Below are 14,884 nucleotides of genomic sequence, written 5' to 3'. Positions count from 1 at the left end.
TAAGGTTCATTGGGCAAGTCAATTACATAGTGACGGTGACGTGTATGAGAGAAGCAGTGTAAGAGGAGAGATATTGCATCTTTTTTGCTTGTGCAAGTGTACTGTATACAGTAAATGTGTGGTCATGTCCCATGTCCCCTCTGTTCTGTGGTTAAAAGTCACTGGAATGTTAAGATCCCAGCATTAGAATAAACACGTCATGTGTTAAATCAAAATCCAATTCTGTGGTCTATTACTTTCAGGCATAATAATGACTGCCAAGGATTAGGAATCAATATTTCACTGCAGCAGGGACATTACCAGCTTTATTCGTCCGTAATTGAGTTTCAGGACAAGGCCTTGCTCTGGAATCAGCATTAAAGATAAGAGCTCTTCTCATGGGGATGCACAAATAAAACCTCAAGAGGCAACACATCAGCTGCACATCATTTTAAATTGCTCATCAATAAACATTGCTTAGCACTTGATAATTCCACTAGGCAACAACTAAAACAAATTCTAGCTGAGTGTGACTCTTGGAGCTGATCGCGATTTACAACCGCTGACTTTTCCATTTCTCCTCATTTTCTGACATTGTCCTTGTAGTATATGAACTTTGTATATGAAGTCTCGATTCTAGTTTAACTCCCTCATAACCTGAACCCTAAAATGATTTCATATTTCTCCATTCAGCTCACAACTGAAGAAATATAATCTATTTTTTAGGAATCTAATCGGAATTAATCCTTATATTGAAAAATGTGTTGTTGGTTCTGACTTAATAGTGTTTTAGTTTCTTAAGCATATGTCGTGCCTAAATTGACACCAAAAGTGTATTGCATAGAGTACCTAAATAGGCTTAAGTGGCCGTTTGTGCTGAGCATATAGCTGGGGGCACGAAAGCCCGATTTCACTTAAACAGGAAGGTAGTGTCGGGGTTACGGGGGGGCGGGGCCCCCTCCCTCGAATGTTGTCAGGCTCCTTGGAAAAGCGGCAGACAGCAACGGACCCATAGCACAGATCTTAGCTCTAAATCGAGATACAGAGCGCTGTGGACAAATCTGAGTGCGATGTTTCGTTGTAAAATAACAGATAAGTAAAGACGCGGTGCTTCTGACCAACGGAGCACGGGAGGCGCGGGAGACAAGGAGGCAAAACGCTGACGGAACGTCGCGTGCTAACCGAGTATTTAAAGCCACTCACATAAGCATATGGAAAACTTGAACAGTCCGAAAACTCTGGATATCGACTGGACTCACCAACAACTTTTGGTGGAAGAGTAGCTGATTGGATACTTCGAAGTGAATAACCTCACATTTATTTTGTCCTGTTTGGTCTGAGCGCCACTGTTTTTCAACGCTCTTTTTTTAATCTGGATTTTAATTACATGGCACGGAAATTCTAAAGTCATGAACCGGGGCATAGCGGTGCAGAGAACTGATGGAGGCGATGGTGTTCAGACGCTGATGAGTCGAGCGGGAGCCGCTGCATGTCCCGCTGCGGGATTCCAGGCTCCAATGACAAGCGAAGAACCAGTACCGAGTTTTAACGAGGAAGGAGTCCAACCTAGGCCCAGCCCGGATAATTTGGACACATCGAATGGAGCAGCTGTGGGTGAAAAACGGATGTTCTCCAGTTTATTCTTCGGGATCAGAGACAGTCATGCACAAAACAACTCAGAATCTCCACCGACGAACCCGGTGTTGGCTCCACCACAACAGGTAGGTAGATACAGAGGAGCGCTTCATTTCTGAAAATATCTTGATGCACTTGCCACAGCATGGTGGAATGAATAACATCTAAACTAAACTAAACAACAATTATAAAAACACATTGCATTTGCCAGACTTCACACATTCAAGAAGAAGAATAAGGATTTGCATCATTAGATTTTTAAATTATTTAGATTTGGCAGGACAGTTGTTAACTTTCTTACAGAAATGATAGTGAACCGCACTGGCTGTTTGCGTCGGTAATACGAAGGACTATAATTTATCCGTGGAGTCTGGTGATACAGACCACGAGTGATTTATTGTTCATATTTGATGTAGTTAAGTCATTCATTCATGAACGGCCAAAATGCGAATCGTCCATTATTTTATACATCTTAATTAAAAGCATTCCTTGATGCGTTGACATATAGCGTTAATGAATGTTTCTTTTGGCAAGAATCTGAACAATTTTTAAAAACGGTGACGATATTCATCATAATTTGTCATTATTTCAGTTCCTCATTCACATAGACACGCTGTCCAAATTGACATATTGTCCTTAATTATATGTTACGGTGGAAAACCTCGAAAGCCAATTCCAATTGTAGCACTTTATTGACGGCCCGTGTGTGATTAATGATTTTTATTTCTTTAGTCACACATAAAAATGATCAGTTTAATTAAATATTTCTGATTTTAAACGCAGATTTTAATGCGCAAAGTTGTTTTGTAGATTTAATTTAAATGCCGTAAGGACTCGGAACACATGCACATAAATCAATTGTACAGCCTGACGAGAGAATTCTTGCCAAATACTTTATTTCCGTGATGTTCACGATCCATAGTCAATTTAGGGCTCCTGATGATTTGTGCATTAATTTAGTTATTTATTTAAAATTCAGTGTTGAAAAGCGTCAACGAGTTCTCATTCAAGTCTTGTTTCTCAATCAACTCGGCGCAAAGTTAGTTCATTTATTTTGTGCTTTTGCAGGGTCTCACCGGTCATCGGACTACCTCATTCTCCGTCTTGGACATTTTGGACCCCAACAAATTCACCAGCAGTCGGAGACTGCAGGTACAGCAGAGCAGCCACGCGGATGACCACAACGTCGTTGCACAAGGTGGAGACATCAGAAGTGGGGCCGCTGGTGAATGCGAAGCGGGCCTGGAGCCCAATAATGGCAGTTATGGCGGACAGGAATACCCAAGCAGTAAGACAAATTCATAATAGTCATCTTTATTATTCTATTATTTTACAAAGTTTAAATTTTATTTGCTCATTTCATTTTGCAAATATTACTTCAGATGTATAGAGTAAAATGGCAATCAATCATTATCTATGCGTAATATTTTAAAAAATTATAAAACTTGCGTTTGTAGTTTTTACCATCTTAATCTTCCTATTAATTTATTTGATCAACATATGCGAATTACTTTAGAAACCCCCCCCCCCACTTTTATCGATTTCTAGGAAAATATTATATACTGACAGAAACAATCCTTTGGATTAATTTAATTTGCACATGATCAAAATGTGTTAAACAATGTGATTTAATTGTCTTTTCCTTAAAATATAAAATAATATGTTAATTAAACACATTTTAATCACGTGGAACTGAAAATTGAGTCTACTTTTTTTTTTTTTACTGTGTAATTGCTGATGTTGTTTGAAATATTGTATGACATTTCCAACTTTGTCCATCATAGTCTTCATTATAGCGTTGACCCATTGTCTTAAATAGAAAATAGAATAAGTGGAATGACTACCACTATTTCTGTATTTTTATTATTTCCACTAATCCGCTAGTCATGGAGGCTTTAATTTTTATTTAATGTTATTCATTTTTATGTATCAAAAAGTAAAAATACCTTCAAATAGGCCTATAGTTCTCATTCTTAAGAAAAGATTCCACGATACTTTACTTTTATATCATATTTGAACATCACAAATGATTTCTTTTGAAAATAATCAGTCAATGCAGTTATTAGGCCATTTTAATGAAGGTTGTGTCAGCATTTACTCTTTCATTTATTTGCAGAAAGATGGACAATTAAGATGGACAATTGCAACGTACAATCGTACAACAGTTTTGTGTTGCCGGATGTTTTATTCAATTTTGAATTGGCCTGCAACGGACTCGAAAATACTATGATGAGGAATTGACATTTTGAAATACGTATTTTTTCATTTATAACGAAAACAATGATAGCTTAATTTTAGGCCGTCGTTTGCGCAGCTGCTTTACAACAAGGTTTTGGCATAATACTGTATAATAGTGTGTCATTATGTGACTTTGTCAAGGCAGGCCACAGTGTGGCCTTAAAGATAGATTTTATAACAGGTGTCGGGGTAGTTGCAATTATCTAGTGAAATATCAAGGCCTCTTGTTCTGAAGTTGTCACCCAGTAGATAAACCTACTTGAGAAAAACATCAGTGTGTTTGTGTGCGCGCGCGCACATGAGCGTTTTAGTGTGGCTGTGCCGGTGTGTTTTAATGTGGCCGTGTGCCCGTGCGGATATGTGTGTGTGATGTATTTTACTATTTCACTACCAACATTTTCTTTATCTAATTTCAGCGGAACTGACAAACATCATGACAATAATATACGTATGTAATCTATATAAAAGTCTATGTAAGTAAGTAAGTAAATAAATAAATAAATACTATTCATTCAAGTCTCGGCAAATAAATATACAGTCATACCTCGGTTTTCGAACGTCCCGGTTCTCGAACAAATCGGAATTCGAACGAAAAATTCGAGATTTTCTTGCCTCGGTTGTCGAACAAATTTTGGAGGTCGAACCTCGCGAGATGAGCCGAGAGGACCCGAGAAAAACCGACCGCGCGGCCCGGATGCCGACTGACTCCGTTGTTATTGTATTTTCGTTACTTTGAGGATTGTATTAACCCCTAATCATGGCTCCAAAGAAAGCAAGTGGGAGCAGTAAAGCCATCCTAAATCACAAAGACGCTCTTAAAGCAATGCGACAGTGAGCGCCCGGCGCGCTGCGGTTGCGCGATCGGACCAAATTAAGCTCCCTGCGCACTAAGGTCCACTTAAATTTTGGAAAGTACATCAGGACTTTAGAAATATTTTCTAAATTTCAGCGACGGCTCTGTCACAATAATGCGACCAGCGCGGTGCAGTTGCACGGTTGGCGGCGCGCTACGGTTGTGCGTTCGGCGGTGCGCTGCAGTTGCGCGATCGGACAAGAATTTAGCTCCCTCCGCACTGAGGCCCACTTAAATTTTGGAAAGTACATCAGGACTTTTAAAATATTTTCTTTATTTCAACGACGGCTCTGTCACCATAATGCACCAGTGCGGTGCAGTTGCGCGGTCGGCGGCGCGCTACGGTTGCGCGTTCGGCGGTACACTGCATTTGCGCGATCGGACAAAAATGCGCAAATGAAAAAATGCTTAAAAAGGCGTATTTCTTCTTGGAACGGATTCATTTTTTTCCATTATTTGTAATGGGAAAAATAGATTCGGAATTCGAACGATTCGCTTCTCGAACCGCCTCCTGGAACGGATTGTGGTCGAAAACCGAGGTTTGACTGTATGTATATATATAATTCATAATTTGTTTGCAGGAGAGGAACGGGCTTGCATCACAATATAAGTGAAAAGTGTGTGTGTGTGTGTGTGTGTGTGTGTGTGTGTGTGTGTGTGTGTGTGTGTGTGTGTGTGTGTGTGTGTGTGTGTGTGTGTGTGTGTGTGTGAGAGTGTGTGTGTGTGTGTGTATGTGTATATATATATATATATATATTGTGTGTATACATAGAGAGAGATATAATGTGTGTGTATATAAATATATGTATATATATATATAGAGAGAGAGAGAGAGAGAAAGAGAGAGAGAGAGTGAGCGAGAGAGAGAGAGAGAGAGAGAGATAATGTGTGTGTATATGAATATATGTATATATATATATATATATATATATATATATATATATATCTATAACATCTATCCATCCATCGAGCTGGAGCCTATCCCAGCGGTCATCGGGCGGTAGGCGTGGAAAAAAGAAGAAAATACATACTTCTGTTAGAAAACACAAGTCTAATAAAAAGTTAAATTCTTCGACTTTTTCATTTTTCAATATATAATGTGTATAATATACATGCACACATACATACTACATGCACATACTATACTTATATACTCTATATATATTGTGTCAGTCCCTTCGAAAGCAAATTTGATGGGTTCAGTCAAGTACAGTACAATGGCAATATTTGTAATGAAAGTTGCATACATTATAAATGTAAATTGAACTAAATGAAGCAAAATACAAATATCATGCTCGCCATTTTTTTTTTTTTTTTTTCTGAGGAAGCAGTAAATGTACCCAACTTAGAATGAAGGCAATATGACAGATACATACAGTATAGTGTTGCACGGGATAATGGTACCAGTCCGGCACCTTGATATTTCGGCGTCAAAAACTGCTCAATACCATTTATTTTTTGCACCCGTATTTAAAAAAAAAGAAAGAAAATAAAGGCAACCATGCCCGCAAACATATGCGTGAGCATTTTGCAAACTGGCATCCAGTTTAAAGAGTGACAGGTTGTGATTTATAACTTTTGTTTTTTGCATTTGTAACAGTACACTCCCCTCAAAAATAAGTAGAATATAAATGTATTTTGTTCCCAATTCACAGATTTTGACAGGGCTTTCGTTAACTCTCAAATTCTGAGACACACGCACACTCTCAGACAGACACTGAGCAACGTTATATTGTGTCACTCACAATTAAATGAACATACTTGTTTGCCAGTACTGGTGCAAATGTATTGTCACTATCAACAATGGATGGCATCAAATGCAATAAAATAGGTTAATGGGACATGCAATGTGAAAGCTTGTAGCTAGAAAAATTTGGTCGGCTGTTCAATGTTTAATATTTGTCATTACCATCTGTTTTTGGAGCCATCCACCAATTGCATGCCCTCAGACCACTGATGTCAAACTCAAGGCCCGGGGGCCAGATACGGCCCGCTACATCATTTTATGTGGCCCGCGAAGACAAATTGTGCATCAAATTCATGTCATTACTAGAATTGCAAATTGTCTTCACTTTTCATATCTTTTTTTTAAATATTTGACCAGTTTTTACTCGTTTGATTTGAAAACGAGTTATTTGTCAGTTTGTTTTGTAGCTTTCACTGTATATAATATGAGGTGCTCATACATTTATTTGGGTTGACAGTCATAATGGCCCTCCGAAAGAAGCTATGACTACAATGCAGCCCGTGAAAAAAATTCGTTTGACACCATTGCCTTAGACATTATTTACTAACCTTTTTTTATCCATGGCACACCTTTTCATCGGAAAAAATTTCGAGGCCACCACTAAAAATCTGTTAAGTGCCAGATTCTATTTTAAAATAAATTATGTTACAATAAAAGATGTTGTGAAAGTGCTATTTTCTCTCTCGCTCTCGCTCTCTCTCTCTCTCTCTCTCTCTCTCTCTCTCCTGAATAATTGAATAAAAAATAAATATATATATTTTTTTTTTACTGTATTTCTTTTTTCTAATGAGAGTGACAGTTTTAGACAGTGTAAGGAATAAACTATTGAAAGTGATTGTGATTAAAATCCAAGTCTAGCTCTATAATTATTGCGACAATAAGAACAAAGTCACGTTTAAACACGCCCTGCTGTTCTGGCAGAAGCTGAGTGGTTATCACTGTGAAGCTGTCACAACTTGTGTTGTGTTGGTGAAAAATGCACAATCCAGGTTCTCCGGTCAAACTACATGCTGGGATTTCCGCAAAAAAAATAAATGCACCACGGCCGTCAGAGCTCCACTGTTATCAAAAGCACACAGCAGCACACACATAAACTGAATATGTGCCAACGCAGCACACTCAAACCGATAAAACATTAAATCTCAAGATTCTCCGATTAACCACGCAAGTGTGATTAGCAAGTGGCTGACCAGGCCTTGCGTGAACTGACCAGTGGTTTGGTGATCTTGTTTACAAAGCAGTCCGTAATTAACATTGGACAATTGGATGGGAAACACTGTCTAAGGGTGACATATGTAAGATTAGTCACCCTCGATCAAATACGATTCAGAGATTAAGATTGTTTTAATCATCCTTTACACAGTAGTAGCTGAACATGGTAGACTACGACTATAATTTCTGGACTAGAAACCGCACTCAAATATAAGCCACACCAGCTAAAAGTAGGGGAAAATACTGTTTTGTTCTTATATAAGCCGCACTGGACTATGAGCTGAAAAGGCACAAATCATACCATATGATAAAAATCATGAAAAATCCATAGATAAGACGCACTGGCCAGAAAATGCAGGGTTTTTAGCTTGTGCAAAAGGTAGCGGCTTATAGTCCAGAAAATACGGTACTTACTACAGCTGAAAATTTGATGACATGTCTCATTATGGAAAAATAAGGGGCATTTAATTCAAAGTCAAAGTCAAAGTCTGCTTTGTCAACCTCTTCACATGCCAAGACACACAAAGAAATCGAAATTACGTTTCCACTATCCCACGGTGACAAGACATAGCACACGACATACATACAAGCAAACAACACAAAATAAAAACAAGAAGGCACAAACAATGAATAATAATTCACAATTGCAGACATAAATTAACAAAAAAGTTTCACATTCATATATAGTAAATGCATAAAATTAAAGTAAAACCAATAAAAAAATACTGTATGTACATACATCACACACACACGCACTTACACACGCGCACTTACACACACATCAGAATAGGCCAATTCTGTGTCCGAATTGTATAGAGATTATACAGCTGCATATCTGGTAATGAAAATAATCATCACCTCCTGGCTCAATACTGCATTGCAGTAGCTGTTATGTTCTTATGAAGCATATAGAAAATGGATGGATGGATGGATGGATGGATGGATGGATGGATGGATGGATGGATGGATGGATAATAATAATAATAAAGTTATTTTGTCAGTGTTATTCTTCCTACTTTTGCTGATTTTTTGATTTTTCTCAAGGTACCATTTTGGTTCTGCTATCAAGGTACTGCAGGCATAACATTGAAGCCAAAATTTTGGGATAGATCATCATCATAGCTTGTCACGCCAAACAGCCAACCATTCTAGGGTGTTCTGATTCACATTCAGCAAATCAGCGTTGTTCAGGCTGCATGATAAGGGGCACGCTAGGAGGATATGCTCGATGGTCTGGGCGCCCTCTCCACACTCACACGACTGATCCGTCCCCAGGCCCCATCCGACCATATTATCACCTATTATCCTGTTAATCTATATTATCCTGATCTTGCCCTATTAAGGGCACACCAGCTGCGTCTAGGGAGGTGTGCCCCATCAGCAATTTCTTCGGTGGGGTCTTGAACAGCACTGTTTGCGGTATTCCTTTGTTCAGATTCCTTCCATTGGTCCACTCTATACTTTTGTCCTGATATATGGGGTGGAAGTTCCTCCTCAGTAACAAAGCTCTTTCTAGATTTCAGTCTCCTCGGAACAGGCTCATGGGGATGCAATGGGTGTCTTGGGTCCGAGGTTTGCTTGTGCCTTTCTATTTTAGCTGTTGTCTACCGCCTGATGTTTGGAGGGGCAATATCAACAAGCTTATATCGGGTATTAATTGGAGTGGGCCGTAGTGTTCCTGTAATTACTCTACAAGCTTCGTTAAGTAATGGGTCTATTTTCTTTGCGTGTGATGCTCTACTCCACACAGGTGCACAGTACTCTGCTGGTGCATAGCACAAGGCTAGGGCAGATGTTCTAAGCGATTGGGCGTTGGCTCCCCACTTGGTCCCTGCTAGTTTTTTGAGTAAGGAGTTGCGGGAGCCAACCTTTCCCCTCAGTTTTTGTATGTGGGTGGCAAATGATAATGTTCTGTCCAGTGTGACCCCCAGATACACTGGGAACTGATGATGTTCTAGTTCCTTGCCACACCAGCTTGCGACTGGCATCTCTATTCCTCAGATGAAAGGCACATACTTGAGTTTTAAGTGGATTTGGATTTAGAGACCATTTGTCATAATAATCTGTCATCTCCTCAAGGGCTGCTGTTAATTGTGTCTCAACCTCTTGGAAGGTACGAGCTTGTGTAGCCAGACATAGGTCATCCGCATAGATGAATCTGTGCACATTTGTTGGCGAAGGTTGGTCATTGGTGTATATGTTGAATAGCAAGGGTGCCAGGACTGAACCCTGTGTTAACGCCATTCATCTCTACATAGAATTTGTGGTTTTCTATGAGTCTTCTAATTACTTCTACTATAGTTCTATTTTTCAGCATTTTGGATACTTTCAGAAATAGACCTCTGTGATTGACGGTATCATATGCTGCTGTTAGGTCTACAAACACTGCTCCAGTGACTTGTTGTTGTTCAAACCCATCCTCTATGTACTGGGTTAAGTTAAGGACTTGACCGCAGCAAGATCGTCCTGGCCTGAACCCAGCTTGGTCTGGTGGGAGTAAGTTGTCAACTGTGTCGGATATTCTATTTAGTATAAGTCTCTCATAGAGTTTGTACAAGGTAGTGATGTTGGCCTATAGCTCTTTGGGTTGTTTGGGTCTTTATTAGGCTTTAGAAGAGCAGCTACCTTGGCTTTTCTCCACTTCTTTGGGATCTTCTTTGTTCTTAGACATGAGTTAAAGAGGGACAGTAGCCATTGTCTTGCCTTGGGTCCCATGTGTTTGAGGAACTAATTTAGGATCCCGTCTATTCCTGCAGCCTTGTTTGGTTTTAACTCGTTGATTTCTTTGTCCAGTTCTAGAGAGAAAGGTGGGAGGTCATCATTACTGTCTAAGAGGGCTGCCTTCATCTCCTCCTTTTGCCTTTTCCTTTGATGGCGTACTTTATTATTTGGACGACCATTTACATTTAATTGGTGAGCAATTTGGTTTGGATTTACTGCTGCTATTCTTTGAGGTGGTTTATTCTCATAGTTTAGTCTACTAATGGTTGACCATGCCCTTTTGCTGTTGTGAGTCATGTCTAGATTTTCTACGAGGTCAAGCCATTGTTGTTGACTCTCCTGGCTCAGTTGAGATAGAACTGTCTCTCCCATTTCAATGGTGTCTTTGCTAAACGGGTCTTCATTGTATAGGGAGTTGTAATTTTCGTAGAGTTTTTTTAATTTGGTCCGTCATTACCGGAATGTACTCCTTTCTGCAGCCTCTAGGCATGTTTTGTTGAGCTGACCTCCCTAGTTGAACAAATTTATCGTAATGATCAGGCTCGGGTGGTATGGCATCAATACGCTGTTCAATAAATTCCTTATAACCTGTCCATTTTGCTTTTTTTAAATTGAACCTGGGGGGATATTTTGATTGTGTAGGTCTTACAACTGGGTGGAATGTGATTTGTACAGGTCGGTGTTGGGACCTAGGTCTAGGTTGTAAGACTGTTCTTGTAAGGATATTGGAATTTGTTGAGGTAAGAAAAGCTAAGTCTGGGTTGTACCCTTTTCTCCATCTTGCACTGTTGAAGGTGGAAGGGTCTTTTAGGTCATATAATAGCTCAAGGTTACTGTTAAGAGCCCATGAAGTTACCTTCTCCCCATTTGCATCTTCATCTTCATAGCCCCAGTTTGGGCTGTGGCTGTTAAAGTCTCCAATGATAAGATGCATTTTTCCTTCGAGGTCTAAGGTGGAAGGCCACTCAAATGGTTCATTTGGGGGTTTATAAACAGAGATGATGGTCAGGTGTTTTGTCTCTAATTTGATTATTTCAATGGGGCCAGCTTCAATTCTTGCTGTGCTCAAAACTGATGATTTGTCCTCAACAAATATGGCACTTCCATATGTTTGGTTAGCGATGTCAATAGCCAAGTGCATTCCTGGTACAGAGGGCTGGTTGTTCACCCTGTGTTTCTTGCAGACACAAGACATCTGGCTGAAGATCTGAAAGGATCTTTGCTTTATTATTGCTAAAGCCTTCAATATTTAAACTAATTATGTTCATGTTATCAGTGGGCTGAGGGTTTATCCACATGATCGCAATTGGTTGGACTGTTTTGGCGTGTAATGTTAGGATTGGTCTCCTTACGGATTAACAGGGTCACGACGAGAACGTTCCTAACTTGACCCATTGGGATAGAGAAAACACTAATACAGTTTGTACCTGACGCCTCGCCTAATACAAAAATGAAATGTAACGTGGTGTGAACCAGGCGCGGGACGGCTGCGGCGCTGTAGTGCGCAAGGAAGAGAAAGCATTGGAGTTGACGAGTCAACTCACACTGGCTGCGGTACGCCAGCGAAATGTCGCCGCAGTCCGCAAGCCTTCTATTTTTTCTGGATTCCGCAAGCGTATTTTCATGAAGCTGAAGAAATTACACGGCTCAGACAAGAAAGTGGGCGTCGGCCTACGAGGTGGCTAAATCTAAAAATTTTCAAAGCCTAACGTGCTACCAATGGAAATGATGGAGGCACGGGGCTGCCACTCAGAGCTCCGTGCAGCTTTGTCATTATCTCATGTACAAGGTGATTCTCTGAGGTGGTTAACCAAAGTTAATCACAGAGAGCAGCGACCTCAGTCGAGAAACAAGTTTCACACCGTGTGACTGTCATTTGGCCACGCAAGCCATTGGGACGAATCCCTGAGTTGAGTGACCAAAGAACAAGCAAAGCAAGTGGCTTCCTCCTCCCACTATCAGCTCACTCCCCCCTACACCCACTGATCGATAAACAGCTATGACCCACCGGCTGTCCTTGCACTGGCGTTTGGACGGGCGGATCCTTTGGGTCATGTTTCACCCTCAAGTTGCAAGCGAGCGCACCAGCACTGCCCGCTCCCCTATCTGGTACATCTGCTCGACAGTGAGACCAAGAGAACCCTCATCCACCTTGCCACGTAGCCCACCATCACGTTACCACTGCCATTCCCTCTTTGCCCACCCACTGTGACAGAAGCTTAGTGGATGCCCTGCTCGCCTGCTGTGGGCCTTATGGTTAAGCGGCGCTTATCTCTTGGATAGTTAAGTACGCATATGTAACGTAAACTCTGTATGATGGGTAGGATTCACCATTGAGGCCTTCTTCACCCTGTTGTTGCCATAGTCGTAAAAGCACTCTTGTTAGGTATCTGTAATATCTAACCTGTCCAGCGAGCAAGTGTCATCTCATTACCAGTATGTGTCCTTTTTATCAACGTGAGATATGAATTCCTTGGAGGATTTTGACTGACTTTCATTATTCTCCATTATAAATCCTTGGCCTACCGCCACACTATGCAGTTAGGATGTCAGTGTAAAATGAAAGTATACGGGGATCAGTCACGTGATGGCCCCAGTTCTAGCGGTGGCTTTCGAGAATGCAACCATTTAGTTTCGAAAGAAGCAGGGGTGTCACAGTGGAGTAAATTCTAAAGATACTTTTTCTACACACTATAATAAAAGGAACATCTCTCATTTTTTTTTAAATTTATTGTTGATAGATTAATTGCCCACTGGAGTGGCAAGAGGGTGGCAGATCATTTGGTAGTGTAAAACCCTTCCTACTATATATTTGAGAGTCTTAACTAGGAACGCTTAATATGGGTTGGCAGTTGGTTCACAAAGTTGTTGGAAGATTTAATTTTACTGGCCACTTACGATGTTGTTTGATTGTTTCCTCATTATTCATACGATATCTACAGACATGGAAATTTGAAAAAAGACAATGTGCTTTTCTAAAAACATTAAAAATAAAAGTACAGACAAAGCTGAGATTCGCATGTTGGCTTGACTAGTTTGCAAAAGTAATTTCTCACCCCTCGTCTTGGAGTGAATGATGTCAGGAGGTCAGACTCCAGCACAAATTGGTTGTTCACTTTGCGGTTAGGTTGGTGTCAGCATCTAGTATTTCTTGCTGCTTGCAAATGTATTTATTTATTATGTTTGAGTGTTTGCCCCGTTCAATAAATAGCTGAAAAGTGCTTCAGTGACTCGAAAAAAATCCAAACAAAATAAAAACAAGAGAAAAAAAAAACCTAATTAATCCTTGATTAAATACTTTTAATACATTTAATAATGTATAGTTGAGGCATGCCAAAGTGGCCCTTATCTTTGATTTTTCTCTGTGGACCTCAGGAAAACGTTTGGACATCCCTGTTTTAATCTGTCTTGAACATCATATTTTCTCAGGTGATATATGCTCCATTTAACCAGTGATTGATGGTGATAGCAAGAGATTTGTGTCAACATTACTTACACAAAAACATACTGCGATTTACACTTGTTTTTCAGATTGATAAATATATTTGTGATTTCACATGTTTTTTAGATCTACAAATATATGTACAATTTTCATGTCTTTTATTGTGTGCATTTATCATGACTTATGTCTAAAATTTCAATTATGTGTGTAATTTGACTTAAATATTCACATGTTGAAACACTGTCTGCAAGGAGGCAGTGTTGCTGTCCCCACTGACCTGGAATTATGTATCTCCTGTTTCTTGTTCAAAATTTCCAAATAGAAAAAGCCTTTTCTCAATTGTGTCTCTGTCAAACACAAGTTAGGAAACAAAATACGGCCATTTTTTGTTTTTGTTTTGTTTCCCTCAAGCTTGGTTTACCATGATGCAGAAGATGCTCTTTATTTGTTACAAACTCTTTGCTATGCTCATTGAACGGGTGTTTTTTATGACTTGTGAAAACCAGCTTCAAAATGTATGGCATCTCTACTCAGGCCTACTTCAATGTCTGAAAACCTCTTAAATCAATCCACCTTTCCATGGTTGACTTAAAAGAGCAAGAAATGAGCCCTTCAGCTAAAGCACTCTTGCCTCATCTGTTTTCTTTCATGAGTCCCCAAGTTACTAAAAAACAATACGTTACCTCCTAAGACTATTGCTTAAAATTTACAAAAAACAGCTATCAATTGGCACCAAAACTTACATGGACATCTCTACGTATGACAACTTCAACATATTCAAAGGATTAGCCTCTCCGTGGGTGATTTTAGCTAATCGAGCAGCCTCAATGCAGCTGAAGTGTCCTTTCACGTCTGTCTATTTCCTTTCACCAGTCACCAACATACGCAAACATGGCGTGTTCCAAAAGGCTTTATGTAAGCTGAATCGTTCATAGAAAGAAAGAAAGAAAGAAAGAAAGGCAGATAGACAGGCAGATAGACAGACAGACAGACAGACAGACAAACAGACAGAAATCTGAAAAGCTGCTGTATAATAAACCCCTATTTACCGTTTTTT

The 14,884-nt window shown here is 39.8% G+C and overlaps 1 protein-coding gene across 1 annotated transcript in view; it reads left to right on the top strand.

Moving 5' to 3' along the window:
* Positions 1-917: 917 nt before the first annotated feature.
* Positions 918-14,884, top strand: part of nkx1.2lb (NK1 transcription factor related 2-like,b) — a 61,276-nt gene continuing 47,309 nt past the window's right edge. The window contains exons 1-2 of the mRNA XM_037262869.1: positions 918-1,700; positions 2,683-2,902. Coding sequence (XP_037118764.1) covers positions 1,389-1,700; positions 2,683-2,902 — 532 coding nt within the window. The 5' untranslated portion in view covers positions 918-1,388. The remainder of the gene's footprint in view (positions 1,701-2,682; positions 2,903-14,884) is intronic.

This window comes from Syngnathus acus, chromosome 10 (assembly GCF_901709675.1).
Source record: "Syngnathus acus chromosome 10, fSynAcu1.2, whole genome shotgun sequence".
In the NCBI taxonomy this organism is placed as follows: Eukaryota; Metazoa; Chordata; class Actinopteri; order Syngnathiformes; family Syngnathidae; genus Syngnathus; species Syngnathus acus.
This window is presented reverse-complemented; position numbering and strand designations above follow the sequence as displayed.